The sequence below is a fragment of the Cryptomeria japonica genome, chromosome 5 (assembly GCF_030272615.1).
Source record: "Cryptomeria japonica chromosome 5, Sugi_1.0, whole genome shotgun sequence".
Taxonomy (NCBI): domain Eukaryota; kingdom Viridiplantae; phylum Streptophyta; class Pinopsida; order Cupressales; family Cupressaceae; genus Cryptomeria; species Cryptomeria japonica.
The window spans coordinates 836,946,742-836,966,404 of record NC_081409.1 but is presented as its reverse complement, the minus strand read 5'-3'; the positions used below and the strand labels follow the sequence as shown (position 1 = coordinate 836,966,404).

The following is a 19,663-nucleotide window of genomic DNA, read 5'->3' as shown; positions in this document are numbered from 1 at the left end:
ATTACATCTAGAAAACAAAACTTATGAAATTTTATTTGTATAAAACTTTACATATTTTTTTGTCTTACTTCTCTCTTCTCCGATTGTAGGCGGATTCTAGGAAGAGCTTGAAGATGGACCTTCAAATTCAATGCATCAAATGCCAAATTGACCAATCGCTCAAGAATAAGAAGATCTATGTAGCTCAGGGTCTTAGGCCTTTGTTGTGTAAATGATTGCTTCTTTATGCTCAACTAGTCTATTGTTCATGCATTTGGTTGCAACAATGTTATACTGCAATTTTGAAATTGTCTTTTGACTGTTTATTGTTAATGTAACATTCAAAGATACTGTTCATGCACTTGGTTGCAACAATTTGTTATACGGTAGTTTTGAGATTGTCTTCTAGCTTTTTATTGTTCATGTAACGTTTAAAGATACTGTATATGTTATTGTTATATTTTCTTCTATTGTGGACAATCTAATTTATATATATTTTTTTCTTATAGACAATCTTTTATATCTCCTTTGAGAGTCTTCTTATTGCATTCTTTCGATATAAAAAATTAAATATTTACATTATAAAACTATAAATATAAGAAAAAAGTCAATATATTTGCATGAATGTATGACATCAATACAAAAATATAAGAAAAAGGCAATATATTTGCATGAATGTATGACATCAATAAAAAATATAAGAAAAAAGGCAATATATTTGCATGAATGTATAACATTCAATAATTTAGAAGAAATAAAAAATAATTAGAAAATGGAAAGAGCAAATATGTGTTATGCAATTCCTCTTTCCTTTTCTCAACAACGATCATCACACATTAAATGCCAATAAAGTATGCATGCATATAAGGAAAGAAAATTAAAATAAATAAATAAACTATAGTTAACCGCCCCAAAATCACAGCGCTAAACAAGAAAACACGGCGCGGAATTTAGCCGGAGAAGAATTTAACGGGCATTTTGCCGTTTGACCGGATCTTCTTATTGTAAGGAAAAATATTTTTGGTTAAATTTATTTGGCGTGTGCGCCCTGGGGCTGCTAAAACAAACCCCAAATGGCTTGTAGCGCAAGCATATCATCACCGCTATATTTATCTTCAGACTTTTCCACCTTTTGTTTTTCCTAATTATCTGTGAATAAATTCGTTTCAATCGTTGTGCCAGGGTTTTGTTTGGGCTAATTTGGCGTAGGAATTTATCAGCTAGGGCGATTTGAATGCTGTGAAAGGTATGTACCGAAAACCCTTCGTGATTTATAACAAGAAAAATCGATGGAGGTTTTGGATTTTTGTACTGTAATTTGCAATTAATAATTATTATTTGGCGGGTTTGTTTGACGAGGGTTTTTGGAGGCTCTCTGAGTTGTGATTCGTAATTGTGTGAGGATGTGTGTGGTAGGGTTTGTTTCTGTTTATGGACTTCCTTGTTCCATAAGGGTTTTGGATTTTGTTGCTATTTGGATTAAAAATCGTAATTTCGATTTTTCTGCGTGTTACTTGTATGAGGGTTTTGGATTTTGGGCCGCCATTTGTTTGATTATTAAATTTGTGGTAATTTTACATCCTGGGATCTGTTTTCTTTCTTTTCCTGCCCTCAATTTGTATTTTTTGAACAATTAAGGGTTTTGATTGGCTCGTTGGTTCGATGTTAATTTTTCTACTGAGCTGATTTGATACAACTCTTGAAATGGGCGCTTCTTTGAGAAGGATTTTCTGGAATTTAGTTTTGCAATTGTATAATTTTCTGGTTCTTGTGCTTCAACAGATCTTAGTTTTAGGCTTTTAGTTTTAGCTGGCCTCCACCTGCATTCGACAAATTATGTATCCATGCTTTGGCTTATTTTCTGGGTAAATGTTGAATTTTTTATATTTCCAAAAGTTAGTTTAACTATTTTTGCAATATTGATTTTTTATTTTATTTTATTTTTTTCTGCCATCCACTGTGCAATTAATCTTATTAGCTAATCTGTGCCGTAACCTTATCAGCCATCTGTTTTGTTGTTAATTAGAAACATGATTTAATTGTGGTAACTATGCATATATGCTTTGGTTTATTTCCCGGGCTAATGTTGAATTTTTCCAAAACTTAGTTTAACTATTTTTGCAATAATGATTTTTTAATTTTATCTGCCATTTACTGTGCTATTAATCTTATTAGCTACTCTGTGTCGTAATCTTATTGGCCATCTAATTTGTTGTTAATTAGAAACATGATTTAATTCTAAAGCTCAGCACTCTGAACGCTCTTTGGCTTGGATAATTAAGGATTTTAAGTGGTTGATCATGTCAGTTCTTTTTTGTTTGGTTGGTTTAAGTTTTGATAGTCCCACTATCTCCTGGGCTGTAAATAGAATTTGGTACCTTAATTTAAGAATAAATATATGAGTTATAGCTCGCTTACTGGGAGTTTTGATATTCTACAGGTTAAATATTATTATCAAAACCTTGTCTTTGTATTTTGGCACTTTCGCTTTTTTCATTAGTCATCCACTGCAATTAATTAAAGATGGGAACTGACAATGTATCGCAGTACCTTGAATACTCTTTGGCTTAGAAGCCATTTTAGAGCAAGTGATAGCTATGCCAAATTCTTCAAGGGATCTATGGTTAGCCTTGTCAAGGTGTTGTATGCTTTATCACAACCGATCAAATGTAGGAAGCATGCCCAGTTGGCTTTCATCCATGTCACCTTCAATTAATTGCTCTCCCATATCTCTAGACAGTGGCTTTTTGGAATTGTCTCTAGCTTGACTCTGGACTCTGTTTTCTTGGGCTTTGTACTTTTTTTTTTGTTTTTATTATATGATCGTATTTTTTGCCATCAAGCAAAACTGATCTTTGCCCCTATGATTTAGCACTACTGTAGTACATGTTAACAGGTTTGAACTCAAGTCAATATGATTCAATTGATCTTTCTTAGCATTAGAGCATGCGTTGCTGGGATTTTTGCTTTAAGCCAAGACTGTTCTTGGCTTCTGGCCTCTTTGATGTCTGTAACATGCACAATTGGTTTGTACTCATTTGATCTTCTTTTGCATTGTATTATGGCTTGCTGGAATTGCATGATCCTATAACTTATCATCAGACATGAGCCAGTCTTGCCCTTTCTGTGACTTACAAGGAATCCAGCAGGAATAGTATGTTTGTACCCAGGTCATTAAATTTCAATGACTTTCTTTGCACTTAAGCACATTTTATTTTTGCTTCTAATGAAAGATCCTATTTTGTGTTTTTGCTCCATTGGACAATGCTGAGTTTTGCCTGCAATCTTAGCATGCTTCTCAAGGACTGAAACTTTCAGATCTGCCATACATTTATTCCAACTTCAATCATTTCCTGAAGTTTTATTTTTTGTGTATTTTTTCTAAGTACATAGGAAATTACTGTATTCTCCTCCTTGGTCCAATGACCTGAATTTTTTTTTTTGAAATTCTCATTGTGTTTTCTAATACATCAACAACATGCTTATTAAAGTTTTAGTAACTAATCTTTTTAAATCTTGGATTCCTTTTATTTAACTGGATTTGGAGAACTGGCTGTTGTTTGCATTTTTGGGAGCATTTAACAAAATTTGCAATTCTTCTAAATTCATCTAAATATTTTATAATTAAACCTAGCTGGTATTTGACTATGGATGATTGCCTTTTGGTTTTAACGATTTTTGGGGACAGTCAAATTAATTTGAGATCCTCTGATATCAATATTATTACTGTATGTGGTGTTGTGGGTTATTGGTGCTAGCTAGCATTTGATCTTTTCTCTAAATGGGCTACTTCTGGCTTACATTTACTTGTGGTCTTTGCAGTATGATGATTCAAAGATTTTTGACTGCTAAACATTTTGTCACAGTTTGTGTAGAACAATATAAAATTATTTGAGAGTGTCTTTGGCATGCTTGATTTTGATGGAAAATGGCTATTCCTATGGAGAATTCATCTTCTCAATCAACACAAGATATGGTTCAACGTCGATACAAAAGGGTATGCTTTTCAACTTCTGGTATTTTCTGCAGTAGTTCATTATTTATTTTGATAGATACCACCCTGCTTAGTCTTGAAATATTTGATATTTGTTTGTTGGAGATAAGCATAGTTAACAAAAGCTTTTGCTAGTGCCTTCTGCTCACTCTTATTATATATCTTTGAGGTTTGTTTGAGTAACATATATTGGACATTGTCGTTCCTTTGTGTAACATGAATTGCATATTGTTTTATCCATCCACTTTGCTGATTTGGCCGTAGATTCCAATATGCTGGATTGTAAAGGTTGCTTGTTGTGCAAATTTATTGTATGAATCTGTTAACGTGTTTTGTGCAAAGGGGGTTATATATTAGTATGGGTGAAAATAGTGCTTAACATGCCAAAGCTGGAGTGTTTCTATGTTTCTACTTAAGTCCTTTATACTTCAAAGTATTTACTGAAGCATGGGATTGAGATAATAATTTCTTAGTATTGTTATGCTTTTAATACTTGCATTAAAGATAAGTGTTTGCCAAAGTAAACTGGATGATTATAGGGGAACTTAAAGGGATGCACTTATAAAGCATGGAGGGATCATTACCAAATAGTCTAACTGGAATGAGAAGCCAGCTTCATTTTAAAGTATCTGCCTGATTTAGGACATTGTGTGCAGCTTTAATTGAGCAAGAACAGCATTCCCTGGTCTTCCTCCAACTGGAATGAAAAGCCATTTTCATTTTAGAGCATCTGCTTGTTATGGTACGTTATAGTATTATACATAGCTTTATTAGAGATAAAGACCTTCATGCCCAAGTCTTAGTATAACACAAGTATCTTCTCCCATCTAAAATTTGCTCAAACTGTCCACTTGGGTTGGCCTTAAAATTATTTCGTAGTACAATTCTGTTTTGTTCATATCTCTAATTACCTTCTGAAGCATATGCAATTCATAATTATTCCTCTGTTGCCATTTGCATCATATTTTGTTCAATTGTTTGTGTGATAAAATACAAATTGAGAATGATGAGATGGAGATCATAAAGTATTAATATTATTTGATTTAAAGATTTTCAAAAAAGATGACTGAAACTAATTTCTAATAATGTGACACTTAGAGAAGCATGATCTAAATTTTAAAATTTATTATTCCAACGTTTTTGATATTAATGCATATTTTCTGTTGGATTCTAATGGTGACTGAAATTTTCCATTGTCTAGTCATACTCTGAAACTGATTTTAACCATATGATGCTCAGAGAAGTCTAATCCAATTTTTATGAACTTGGGCATGTATAGTGTTAACTGATATGTATATTCAGCATTGTTCTCAATAACTCTTTTTTAAAGATATACTATTTTTGAATGTCTTGTTGTCAAATGAACATGTTGAGTCAGTGCAACTTTGTTGCCGAATCTTTTGTATTTGGTTTATAAAAAATCTGAATTCTTTCTGGGATTGTGCTTTCCCTTTTCTGACTTTTATATATGTTTTCTGTTTGTTTATTATCTAATTTGTAGTCCTTTTCAGTTTGGTGGGTTGATTTTTGTATTTTTCCTATTTTCTTATTGTATTGAAGCATTTATTCTTGTATTTTTTGCAGGTGATGGACTTGGAAAAAAAGTTGAGGGATTCAATTCAGGCAAAGACTCCTTCTGATCCTAATATTTGGAGTCAGATGCGGGAGAACTATGAAGCTATAATACTTGAAGATCATGATTTTGCAGAAGCAAAGGAAATTGAACATGCACTGTGGCACTTGCATTATAAGCGTATTGAAGAGTTTAGAGCTCGAATGCGGAGTGCTGTTGTTGCAGCTGGTGGTAATAATACAACTCAGGGAGGTAGAAGTGTTGCGAGGAGAGAACAAGTTAATAAAATCCGATCTGTTTTCAAAAGTTTTCTTTCCGAGGCAACTGGATTCTACCATGAATTAAATCTAAAGATCAAAGCCAAGTATGGATTCCCAGTTGATCCCTTTTCTCAACAAAGGGAAGATTATTTAGGTTCTACAAATGACAAAACTAAGTCTGCTGATTTGAGGAAAGCTCAGGTTTCTTGTCATCGGTGCCTGATATACTTAGGAGATCTTGCTCGATATAAGGAATTACATGGAGAGGGAGATCCTTCAGGGCGGGATTTCAAAGTTGCAGAAAGCTATTATATACAGGCTGCTTCACTCTGGCCAGCAAGTGGGAATCCACACCATCAGGTTTGATACAAGTTTCTTAATGAACTCTCTTTCATGTTGATGTGATATGGGATTGATGTTATAAAAATAATCCGGTCTGTTGATGTGTTAGCTAATATTGATGCTTTCTTGTTTCTGAACTATATTTTTGCAAACATTTTTTAATGAACTATTTATCTAAATTCAGTTTCATGAAGAGTTAGTTAAAAGTAACCAAATAAGTTTTGAAACTGAAATCTTTTTTTTTGGTAATTGTTGATGGCTTTTAGCTTGCTATTTTGGCAACATATATGGGGAATGAATTGGTGGCAGTCTATCGCTATTTTCGAAGCTTGGCAGTTGAGGCACCATTTTCCACAGCAAGGGATAATTTGATTCTGATATTTGAGAAGGTACTCATATTTTTGTAATGCAGCGAACACTGATTCAATTTTTTTAGTAATTTATATATTGGATGCATATCTATTATCCATTATATTTAGTAATTTATGCTATTTAAATGTTAACAGTTGTTGGTTATAATATTATTAGAAGTGTAGTTTGAATTCACATTTTGTTTCCACTATCTTTGTATATTTCCCATATTATTTTTGTATTTATTTCTAGCATTGTAATATGGTCACTATTTTTGTTTTCTTTTTATATTTTCAACATTTTTTTGGTGTTATCCCTTATTCACCCAAATTACTGCAAATTATCCAAATTATTTTAATTTGCTTAATTATAAATTATTTACGTTTTATTATGATTATAAACTTATAATTGTCACTATTATAATAATTACAATTGTTATAATTATGGTAAATTTATAGTTATCATTATAATTATAAGTCACATATACTTATATTAAAAAAATTGCTATAATTTGTAATAATTATTATAATTTTAAAGTACTTATAGTTTTAATTTTATACTATTTTCTATAACCAAATTAAAAACCTCTTATTAATTTTAATTATAATCTATACATTAAATAATTTTTATGCCAAGAGATGTAACCTACAGTGACAGCAAGTGTGGAGTGTAATATTGCAAATGAACTCACAAAAACTCTTTAGATCTGGGATTTGTTTTTCAAATATGAAGGCGTCAAAATTTTAAAATAAATATTAATGTCCTCAAATGAAACCATTAATAATTTATATATAAGTAAAAACAAAACGAAAGATTCAGAAGAAACAAAAGGATTGACAAAGTATTGGATGTTGGCTTTTCCAAAAATAGAATCAAAAGTTACATATAGATAAAAAATATTTATTATCCTTTTCAAAACCAAAGCAAACGACATGTATTATTAAAGTAGTTCTCCAAATAGTTTCTAAAAAGTAGTTAAAATTTGTGTGTATACTGTTGTAAATAAAACTGTTTTGAAGTAAGATAAAATAAATAAGTATATGAAATAGCTTTGTGCCCTTTTTCATCTTTTTCTTTATCTTTTTATGTGTCCAGATGTGTGTCTGCGGTGGTTTAGCTTTAAATAGGTAATAAAATTTAATATGCATATAGAAGAATAAAATAGCTCTTCAAGTGAGTAAATAAAGTAATCAAAAATCAATTTTTATTATTTTAGTGAATAAAGTAGCATATCAAAAAGTTGTAGATAAACTAGCAAAGATATCTTAAATACATTTATTTAAAAAGATGTTGCGAGATATCAGTCTCAAGGTGCCTATCTAAACTATATGGAATTTAGCGTATTATCCTAAATTTAATATAGTCACCTCAAGACTGATATTTTTCAGTGTCTTTTAGTTTGATGTATTTAAGATATCTATGCTAGTTCACTATTGATTATAGTAATCTCATTGTGTGTTCAATTATAAACATCTCTAATTATCATAATTTTATAGAAATCAATCATTAATTGTTATCAATTTTATAATTTAAAACAATTTTTTTGAATTTAATTTAATATCTATATTTTAGACTTTAATTGTGATATGTTAATCTCAACCTTTATTGTTCTTAATAATGTAATAGTTATTTCACGTCCCCTACCAAGTTCCAATTTATTATTTTATTATTTATTTTTTGGATCTCTTATGTTTTTAATTGCTTTTTTTCGAGTCTTTGTTTTTTAAGCCTTTCCTATTATTTATTGGCTTGGTCTTACAATCTGTCCTTAATTTGTGCTTCACTTCCTAATAATGGATCAGAGTGTGATCCAAAATATTGATACTTAAAAATTTGTATGCATTGTTCCAATTCATTGTTTCAATAAGTTCATCTAGTAAAAGCTAAAGGGTATTCATTTTCTCAAGTTTGGTATGGGCGATTCATTGCTTGTGTATGTGCGCTTATTTTGTTTCGTTATGTTTTTATTGTTTTGCTAGCTAGACATTTAATTTAACTGGGGTGTGTTTTCAGAATCGTCAGCATTACTCTCATGTACGTGAAGCTGAAGTAGCCCTCATTAAGCAGATGCCTACAAAAGTTGCTGGAAGAGGAAGGGGTAGAGGAAGAGGGGATACAAAATTTGCTGTAAGAGAAGAGAAACAAGACCCCGCTATAAAGAAAATTCAAGTGAACATTGCAGAGGTTAACAAGACCTTTCGCATTCGGTTTGTCCGCCTTAATGGGATCCTTTTCACACGCACAAGGTGTGTTTGGTTTGTTATAATATTATTTTCTTATTAGTGCTATTCTAATGAAACTGTTTTTTCTTATAAGTTCCATTTTTTTGTACCAGCTTGGAGACATTCGATGAAGTTTATTCTTCAGCTATAAGTGAATTTGAGGAACTTATTACACCTGGAAATAATTCAGAGATGGGAATTGGTTCAGATGCCTGGACTAGTGGTTCCACGTTTTGCGGACTTGTGGTTCTCCAGCTTTTGTCAATTCTAATCTATACAGTTCATAACGTAAATGCTGAAGCTGAAAGCAGTAACCTGTCTTATGCGGAAATTTTGCAGCGATCTGTCTTGCTGCAGAATGCATTCACTGCTTCCTTTGGATTTGCAGGGTGCATTATTAGCAGATGCTTGAATGTGGATGATGTTTTCTCATGCCCATTCTTGCCAGCAATATTAGTCTTCATGGAATGGCTGGCCTGCAGGCGGGATGTTGCATTGGGTAATGAATCTGTTGAAGAGAAGCAAGCCAAGGCAAGAACACTGTTTTGGACAAAATGTGTTATTTTCTTGAACAAATTATTGGACCTTGAAAAGGTTTGCCAAGATTCTAATGGAGGTAGGTTGGAAAATGAGGCCGCTTTCACTTCACTTAACAGGTATAACGAGGAGGAAGCAGGTGGTGTTGCATTATGGGAGGATTTTGAACTAAGGGGATTTTTGCCATTAGCACCAGCACAGCTTGCTTTGGATTTTTCTAAACAACATTCTCTCAGTGGAAAGAAAGAAAGGAACATTAGGGTGCAAAGGATCCTGGCAGCTGGGAAGGCTGTTGGAAATTTACTCGAAGGCTCTGGGCAAGGAATGTCTTATGATGCTGATATGATGATTTTTCATGTTGCTGGAAGTTATCCTGAATACAAAAAGAAAAAAGAATCTGAAGCCATCAAGCCAAAGATCACAAAATCAATGAACAATCTTGATAATCATGTACAGGTGATTGGACCTGAAACTGTAAAGCAAGATATATCTTACATAGAAAAACCTGTGATCAGTTCTTCAGTTGCTATGATTGTGAAGTCAGATTCAGATAGAGAACAAGAAGAAGAGGATGAAGTAATTGTATTCAAACCTATTGTAGCCGAAAAGCATCCCGAGTCTGTAGCTCTGAACCCACAGCAGTCATCTGTCACTGTTAGTGCAAATTCAAGTTTTCATGATATGACTACAGCCATTACACCTCGAGAATTGCAACAAAAATCAAATGTGGTCTCATCGGTAGAGATCCCTTTTCATATTTCTCAGTCCTCTGCCGCATTGACAGGAGCAATGGACGTTTTGTCTGGAGCATATTCAAATCCTCAAGAAGTCTCAAAGTTATTTGGGGGCTCTGCAAGTACTGTAGATCATTGGTCAACTGGCATTGGATTATCTGCGCCTGGAATTGCTAGTTCTCTTGGTAGTTGGGGTATGACAGGTTATGGAGTACCATTTGGAAACAACCATACGAGTCTCACGAGCATGGTAAATGTAAACAACCATACAAGCCTCCCAAGCATGGTAAATGTAAGTCAACAATCTGCTCAGCTTATAAATCAGTCAAACCCTTTATGGTATGGAGATCGTGAGGCACATGTTTTGGAAGGGATAATAAACCTAAACCTCCATCAGTTTGCAGGGAATGGGTCTATGTTTGGATCAGAGCTTCCAGCTGGTATGAATGGGAAAGTTGAATTTGCTCCTGCAAATCTGAGCATGTTACCTTCTCAAGATCTGCATTCATCAATTGCACACAATAGTGGAATTTCTGTGGGTGCAGTAGCTTCTGGTATGTCAGGGAATCCACTTTTATGTGATCCTTCCTTAGGCACAGCTTCGACATACTCCAACCAACAAAAAGTTTCTGTTGAACTGGATGTAGCAAAATCTGAGGTACTGCCACGATCTGAGTTTGGTACATTAACATCATCAACTACAAGTGTGACTTCAAAGGCTTCAAGCATCCCTACAGTAAGTTCTACAGTGATCTCTAAGAAGGGGCCTGTGAGTAGACCCGTTCGACATTTTGGACCTCCACCTGGCTTTGGTCCTGTACCCTCAAGACCACTAGACAGCAAGGTTGATTCGATGCAACGTGGTTCTGCTGCATCAAACATAAGTGAGAAGGTGATTCAGAAGAACGAGCAACCCCAGCTGGATGACTACAGTTGGTTAGATGGATATACGCCACTGAATAAAGACGGAGGGAGAAAAGATTCTCTTTTGCCTCACTCAGGCTACTACTCCTTGCCAGCGAGTGACAGCCTGATCAATGCTGCTACAACATTTCCTTTTCCAGGCAGACAGGTTCCAAATATGAAGTTGTGTGAAGAACAGCAGCAACTTCAATATAACAGGAGGAGCCAAGAACAATCGCTGTGGTCTGAGCAATACTTTGGTCGAGATCCTTGAGTTTTATGAAGTCACTTTTAGTAATGAATTGGTATGCTGTATAAGAATTATGATTAAAGATGGATATACTGTTATTTCATCCTATCCATAGTTAAATAGTATGTAGATTATAGTTTCTTTTCTTTAAAATGTGGGAACGTTTTCCACTATATAGCAGTCCTTATTGTTCTTGGGTTATTCTTACTTAGGCCTAGGATTCAATTATTTTTCTCATGAAATTGTGATTTATGATGATGATTTTCTATTTCACTGTGTTTGTTTTGACAGGATATGCTGTTATCATTACCTGGGATATCCATTGAAGCTTTGATGTATGGCATGCTCTGTGGCTTCATTGGAAAGGATTTCTGAGCTAAGTATTGCCCATCAGTGATCTATAGGGCCGCCCAAGTCAAAGGGTTTTCACCTGATATAAACTGCCTCGCGATCAATTATGTGATAAAGTATCTAGATAAAGTTTGATTTGTCATGTCTTTGACATTTCTTGTTGGATTTGCTGGCCAGTTGGTTCTTCAGTGATCTTTTCATCAGAGGCTCAGCAAAACGTGAGGTGGTACATTACCTCCAAAGATCATTATGTGGATTGGTAAATTATTAAGCTGGAGGTGGTGACTTGTTGGTGGGTTATTGAACAAAGAAAGCAAAACATAAGGTTCAGTAGTATCCTCTATTCATTCTTTCCATGGGCTTTACAAATCAGATTGATCGAGAATGTGTCCTTCCAGTTTGAATTTTGAATTGGAAATATGAGAATGAAGGTTTTGAACTGCCATGCTTTACAATGATCAAAAGGGTTTCTCAGCGTGCATATGGGCTGTGATTGCACCACGTTTGCCAAAGAGAAATCAATTTTCTGGAATTAGAGTTATAGTGTTAAATTTATTTCAATAATACATGGGATGAGATCCGGAGGGTGCTTGAACTGGAGATTTGATCTTTGGGTTCTTGCTACTTCTATCTCTGTAGTAGCAGTGTTTTATTGGTCCAAGAAACTTGATTAAAGACTTGCTATATGTGTTCTAGCTGTTATTAGTGATTGAAATCAGAATTTGGGGAATGTTTCCTGGCTATGTGCTATCTGATTTTGAGGACATATTTTACTGCAAACAATAATGGATGTATGTTTGATATGACTTAAATAATTCAAAATGTCATTAGGTTCTTGTGGATATGTCTGCATTATTTAGTCCATATGAGAAGCAGCTTGTTTATTAGTAATGTTTTTCCGAAATCTCTGCTTCACATGTGTTAAGTACCTAAAAGGTGGCATGACTGTTCTTTTTGGCGTTTCTGTTATTCTGGTTGAATATTCTGAACCATATTAATCTGCCAAAATTCTCTACGTGCCTTCTACATTCACCAGCTATGATTGTGTTTCCTCAGTTAAGAATGTTATAGCATTTGATATCTTAGAGCTATTTTCCTATATTGTGGCGTATTTTTTGAAGTCTGCTTTAGATATTTGTTTGGATCATTATTATTAAACATTGCTAAAAGATAGATGTATGGCATGATTAAATTTTGCCTTTTAGAAGATTCTGTGATGAATGTAATGTAGCATAGGCAATAGAGCTATTGTTAGGGTATGTGGCACTTGTTTTCTTCAGTTCAAATCAGGTTTTTCAGTATTTGAGGGTTCAATTATCTCTGGCATTAATTTTGAGTAGAATGCTGCCAAGGGATTCTAACAACTAGATTGCTTTCCTGCTTTAACACTTGTGTATGTTTGATCTTTTATGACGCTAACAATAGCATTCAGCTGCCAAGAATGTTTGTATGCAATGAAGATGGTTTTTCTTATCCATTTTGATAGCTATTTTTTCCTGCCGAAGTAATAATCCAATTTCTATTCCTTAGGTACTGCAAAGAAAATTTTCCATTTTCACGAGGAATGTGTCATTTAATTTTTGGTGGTTGATTTTCTGTTTGACACTTGAATATTCTAGTTTTCTTTATAATGTAACATATATCTGAGAAGGGTGTTTATATCTCAAATATATTGACTGCCATTTTTTCCCTTCTAAAGTAAACTAAATTTCCATTTCCATGACAACATGCCAAGAAGAATTTCCAAAGGAACAAGTGAATTTTCCCTTCTGTAGATGGTTGGGTGAACGGTTGTGTTTTGATTTCTTGATATAGTCGATCCTCACAGGGTTTTCTTTCTTTTATCTTACAAATACTTTATGTTGAATCTGATCTTGTTTCTCTTTGCAACCTTCAATGAAAATATTATCTCAGTAACTTTCATATCGTCTAGTTTAATAAGTTGCATTAGACACGAGCCACCGTTTCTGTGCTAGTTTTAATAATTTTATATTTTTCCAAGTTTAATAGGTAGCCGGTTGGTAGTGAAGAGGAAAATAAAGAATATGATTATCGAGTGTTTAGAGCTTCAATAAACTACATTTAAATTGTGAGGGTGGGTTTATTGGATCTACATTTCATTGGTTATTGTCTCATCTTTCTATCAATGCAGAGTATTGTTGCAGTTACTATTCCTCTTACAATCTGAATGCTTTATTTTATTTTATTTATCTATTTCTTTCTTGCAGAACATCCTCCTTGTTCCCCCATCTTGTATTCCACTGTAATTATTTCCGCATGCCAGAATCAAGTGGTCCTATCAATCGACCACAACATTATTGCATTCACTATTAATAGATCTCTTATTTATAACAAATAATTATATACCTAACAAATTTAAATATGAATATTGGTAGTGTACCATTGTGTCTCTGGGCTTTGTTTTGTTAGAACACAACTACCTAAAGGAAATGGGAAGTAAACATGTTTGAAGAACGTTTGTCTTTTCTTACGTGGAATTCTATAGAATTTTAAAAGGGTAACTAGAGATATTTTTCCCCAAAAAAGGTTTTAGGGGTTCTTTGAGAGTGCTAACTTTGGTATAACTAATATGGATTATATTGAATCTTGGCTGCGGTTTAACTGGAAACATTTGAGTGTGGTCTGTGGTTATATTTTAAGCATGCTATTGAATCTTACCAATAGCAATCTTTAATATCATTGAAAACATTTGACTGTGGTCTGGTGTACTGCTTAATATCGTTGAAAACATTTGAGTGTGGTCTGGGGTTATATTTTAAGCATGCTATGAATCTTACCAATAGCAATCTTTAATATCATTGAAAGTGATAGCGTGTAGAATGTTTAAGATAACACTTGTTATTTTTTTCGTTTTTATTCCAAATGTGATAACCAAGTGTTCGTATCAATTGTTAAAGATCAATATTGAAAGAGTACAATTGTGTCTTTGGGCTATATAACTTAATGACCTATAGAAAAGGAAAGTAGAAATGTTCTTGAACATTTGGATTTTGCTCTCATAAAGCTTGTGTAAACAATGTAGAATTGTACAAAATATCAAATGGCTACATAAGTCATTTTCTTTAGAAGGTGTTTTAGAAGCGCAACATTTTTTTCCCAAGAGTTCTTTGAGGGTGCAAACTTTGGTATAACTAGTATGGATTATATGGAATCGTGCAGTAGTTTAATAAAAAGCATTTGAGTATGGTCTTGAGTTTTTATTTTAAGCATGTTATTGAATCTTTTCAATAACAACCTATAATTTCATTGAAAGCTTTCATGTGTAGAAAGACTAGGATAATACTTCTTATTCTTCTCATTTTTATTCTAAATGGTTTTCTTCTTTATAGGTTGAGCTCCTCAATGTAAACTACTTGGGGGAAGATGACAAACCATTTAGAATAAAAATGAGAAGAATAAGAAGTGTTATCCTAGTCTTTCTACACAAGAAAGCTTTCAATGAAATTATAGGTTGTTATTGAAAAGATTCAATAACATGCTTAAAATAAAAACTCAGACCATACTCAAATGCTTTTTATTAAACTACTGCACGATTCCATATAATCCATACTAGTTATACCAAAGTTTGCACCCTCAAAGTATATTCGACCATTTCAATTTTTGTTCATTTGCAAATACTTGCTTCATGAGTGTCTTTTATGATTGTGTGTTTTGTGTTCTGTTTGATCAGAGAATTAATTATTGTATAGCACTGAAATATTCTTTCAAATTAATATGTATATTTGTTTATCATCATGTCAACAATTCTTTTAGAACCATAAGTTTGGCTCTACACTCTTAAATCATCAAATGATAAGTGTTACTAATCTTAGCCATTTTATACATTTTTAAAAAAAGTTTCATACTGATGTGACATTTAATGAGCCATGTCTTAATAGGCACAACAACATAGAAAATATTGTTCAAGGGTTTGACCTTTTCCAAAGTCTACTTTTATCAAAATTAAACATTGCTCTAGTTTTTTTTTTAATTCAAATACTACACCACACTATAATTACAACAAAATGTTAACAAATAGTGGCCTAAAATACATGCAAGAATTAAGTGGTCATGTCAAGTTTCCACTTAAATTGATTTTCATTCCCAATAAAACCAATTGGTTTAGACCCCAATAAAAATAAAACAAGAGCAGAAGGAAAAATGCTTAGCAACTTGCTTTAGATAAGATAAAAAAGTGCATTACCAATTGAGATGGTGCAATCCAACACGCTCAATTTGGTGATGTTGATCTGCCACTCGATATTGATTCACAAGATGATCATAACTGTACTCATTCTCAGATCTCTAGTTCTAGAGACTCTATTATGGATAATGGTTCTCTTGTCAGGTGTATCGTCAGGAATATAGAAAGCAAGAACCACAACCCTAAGAGCCTTCATAGTTTGGATAGACTGTCTTCCCCCAAAATTAAGGGGACTACCTGAACTTGGCTAATAATTTTAACACATTGATTGATGCCCTCGAAAATGTTCTCCATTCTAATAATTATGATGGAGTTAAGGTGGATCCTCTCTTTGTTGGTTCCTATCCATCTCTTTCTTTTGGGGATGTTCTAGCCTCTCAATTTATGCAGACCCTTAATGTCATGACTCCTTCTAACTTTATTCTTGACCATAATCTGCAGGAGTCAAATTCTAATCCATCTCCTTTTAAAGAGGGTAATTGTAGTACATCCATAGATGTTGAACTCACTACAATGTCCATTATGGGTAAAGAGACCTTTGAGGGTTCTCTTGACTTAGCATTGATCCCTTACCAAGAAATGTAGATAAACACTGTCTCAGTGTTGGAGAAATCTCATGATGTGGAGCCTTTTCCAACAATTAAGGGAAGGATCTAGCAATTCATTCACTAGGGAAGAGCATACTCCCCACATGAAAAGCTCTTTATCTCTTAAGACTGAGGTCGTATACAAGATAGTGCCTATGAGATATGGACAAATAGTTGTGGTTGAACAAAATAAAAGAGGAAGACCCAAAGGCTTTGCCTCTCCACTACCTAAGAAAAAAGATGAAAAAGAGCAATTGCCCAAATGCTTTGATAGCTTTAGGGCATCAATGGACACCTCCAATTAATGTTCAAAATTGTTTTAAATTGCATACCTTGGAATGTAAGGGGATTGGGTGTTGTTCCCTATATGCCCCCAATGATACAAAAAGAGAATAGAGTTATGAAAGTGGCTATACAATTTGTCTGACACACCCTGGATTATTGGTGGGGATTTTAATTTATGATTGAACAACGGGAATATAAATTGGGGAAATCAACTTTGAATGGAAGAGTAGTGAGAGATAATACTGGTTCAAGATGAAGGATAAGCTTAAGTTATATGACCCTCTTGAAGGGATAAAACAAGAACACAATACCATTTGGTACACCTAGCGCAATTACCAACATGGTAGGAAAAGGATCTATTGTAGACTAGATAGAATCTATTTTAATAAAGATCTATTCACCTTTAACCATGATGAGAATAGAAAATCGGTCAGACTGTGTCATACATCCTCTCTGACCATCATCCTATACAAGCTGATATTGCCTTTAATAGTTCTTCTAACAGACCCCTAGCGAGAAAGGACAAATTCCTTCTCCACATAGCCCTCTAGATGATGAAGACACTATGTGTGTGGTCTATATGCTAAGGCAAATTAACAAATGTGATAGCAACTGCCCATTGCCCATCAATAAATGGAACTGAATGTCAATAGATGGAAGGTCCTAATGCAGATTGTGCGCTGAAAAAAGGCCAAAGACAATACGAGGGTGGAAGAGAAACTAAATGACTAACTTCTTAAGGCTGAAGCCCAACATCAAGCTGACCCCAGCCAACACGAATCTCTATAATGATCTAATCCTAACTAAGGACTCTTTGAGGAAGATTCAAACCAAAAATATTTAGGGTCTAAAAATCAAGGCCAGAATGAACTGGATTCAACAAGGGGACAAAGGGAACAAATTTTTCTTCAATATGTTAAGAGACCAAGGAGAAGATTGATCAAATATGGAAAGAGGGAAAAGCATTACATAAGCAAGAGGATATCAAAAAAGCTTTCCTCCAATAATATAGATTGTTTTTCACCTCTAAAGGAAACTCCCCTAAATGTCAGGAGGCCGAAGAGATTTATAGGAGTCTTATCCCTAATAAGATCTTTGAGGAAGACTTTTGTCTACTCAAACAAGACATCACCATTAGGAAATTCATGAAGCTATTAGCACTCTTAATAATAATAATAATAAATCACCAGGTCTTGATGGAAACCCAATAGAATTCTATAAGAAGAATAAAACATGGATAGATGAAGAACTGCTCCAGGCCTACAAGGAAGCAATTGATAAAAGTTCTGTATACACCAAAAATTGGTATGGAGACAATTGCTTAAATATGAAGATATTTAATTATTCCTCTACTATATAAATGAATTTAATAATTTATTTATATAGTTCATTATTTCCAATTCCTCCCACCTTAATTCATTTCTTATATTTTCCTAATTAAATAGGCAAATCTAATTAATTAATTAATTAAATTATTCATCATCATTAAATTTGAATTGTGTCCTAACCTTTAACCACATAACCTAACCACCTTCTAGCCTAACCCATCCAACCTAACCATGGGTTTAATTAACCCTATCTCCTCCAATTTTCTCATCCTAACCTCTTGTGGGTTGGTTATCTTCTCTTGAGGACACATGGCATCTTTGCCACATGTCCCTCATCTCCTTGCCACTTGCCTTCTTGTTGGCATTTGATGGAGATTACTTGTCATCTTCCTTGTCACTTGTCCCTCTAGGGATGACAAGTGTCCTATCCTTCAACCTCCTCTCTAACTTCCTCATTTTCGACTATTGATCTCTCCAGACCAAATCTTCACCATTGAATCCTACCACCTCAGTCTTAGCTTTGGAAAATCTATAAATAACTCTCTTCTCAGCAATCATTATCAACATTCTTAAAATCATTCTCATAGTTTTTAGCATCATTTAGCATATCAATAGCATCATTGCATCTTGATAATGACACTCATTGCATTTTTAGCATAGATATCATGATAATTTAGAATTGCACATTATCATATAGATTATAGAATTGTGCACATCATTTCACTCTCGTTTCTTAGGTAGTCATCTTGCGATCATGCATCTAAGAGCCAACATCTAAACCCACAAGGTCCTTAAGAATAGAGAACTATGGGACGATTTGAGGGAATTTTCTAATTAGTTTATTTGTTTTACTCTCTCTTGTAATGTTTCATTGAATGCGGTGTTTAATGTTTGATTTAATGAGTTGATATACAAAATTTTACACAAGTTCCTTAGGACCCAACACTAATACGAGAATAATTAAACTAATCCCCAAAGAAGGGGACAAATCCCTCATTAAGAATTGGAGGCCAATAACTTTGTTGAATGTTTCTTATAAAATCATTGCTAAAATACTAGCCCTCAGACTGGTTAATATTCTCCCAAAATTTGTGACTAAAACTCATATTGGCTTCATGAAAGGGAGATATATTCTTGAGAACCTATTGACTAGTTGGGAAGCCATGAATTGGGCAAGGATCTCTCAACAAAATGTGGCTATGTTTTTACTAGAATTTGAAAAAGCCTATGATAGAGCCGAGTGGAGTTTTTTAATCATGATGTTGGAAGGCTTTGGGCTCCCGAAGAAATTTTGCCAAATTGTGTAGGTGTCATAGAATGATGCCAATGCCCAAGTTGAGATTAATGGATCTTCCACAAATACCTTTGTCTTGGGGAGGTCCATTAGACAAGGATGTCCCCTTGCTTCGACTTTGATTGTAATTGCCTCAGATGGCATCTTTTACCTTCTTAAAGAATCCTCCATCTCTCCTAGGGTCACTAACATCTCTCTTCCCAACCAAGATCTTCTAACTGTCTAGTTTGTTGATGACACTACCCTCTACTTGGGACTTGGGGAGGATAACTTTGATTGCATACCCAAGAAATTGGACCTCCTTTGTGAGGATTTATGTGTCAATATTTCTTCCACTAAATCATGGGATGATACTCCCCCTACCCGGCTTCAAAAGAATAATTTTTAATGGGGTGGGCCTAGTAAACAAGTCAGATACCTTGATATCCATTTTGTTGTCAGTCCCTATTTAAAGGACATGTGGCTTTGG

General features: G+C 33.9%; 1 protein-coding gene across 4 annotated transcripts; it reads left to right on the top strand.

The window, feature by feature from the left end:
- The first annotated feature begins 902 nt into the window (after positions 1-902).
- Positions 903-12,338, top strand: LOC131052667 (nonsense-mediated mRNA decay factor SMG7). 4 transcript variants are annotated; one of them, XM_057987239.2, is made up of 8 exons: positions 903-983; positions 1,162-1,225; positions 3,846-3,976; positions 5,558-6,166; positions 6,415-6,537; positions 8,513-8,745; positions 8,835-11,200; positions 11,437-12,338. In XM_057987239.2, exons 3-7 carry the CDS (start codon positions 3,908-3,910, stop codon positions 11,167-11,169), a joined length of 3,369 nt encoding a protein of 1,122 aa, XP_057843222.2. In that variant the 5' UTR covers positions 903-983; positions 1,162-1,225; positions 3,846-3,907; the 3' UTR covers positions 11,170-11,200; positions 11,437-12,338. The 4 variants fall into 4 exon arrangements, with proteins under 4 accessions (XP_057843222.2, XP_057843223.2, XP_057843224.2 ...); XM_057987240.2 differs by having other exon boundaries at positions 905-983; positions 3,802-3,976; XM_057987241.2 differs by lacking the exon at positions 903-983 and adding an exon at positions 4,630-4,715 and having other exon boundaries at positions 1,006-1,225; positions 3,802-3,976.
- The last annotated feature ends 7,325 nt before the right edge of the window (positions 12,339-19,663 follow it).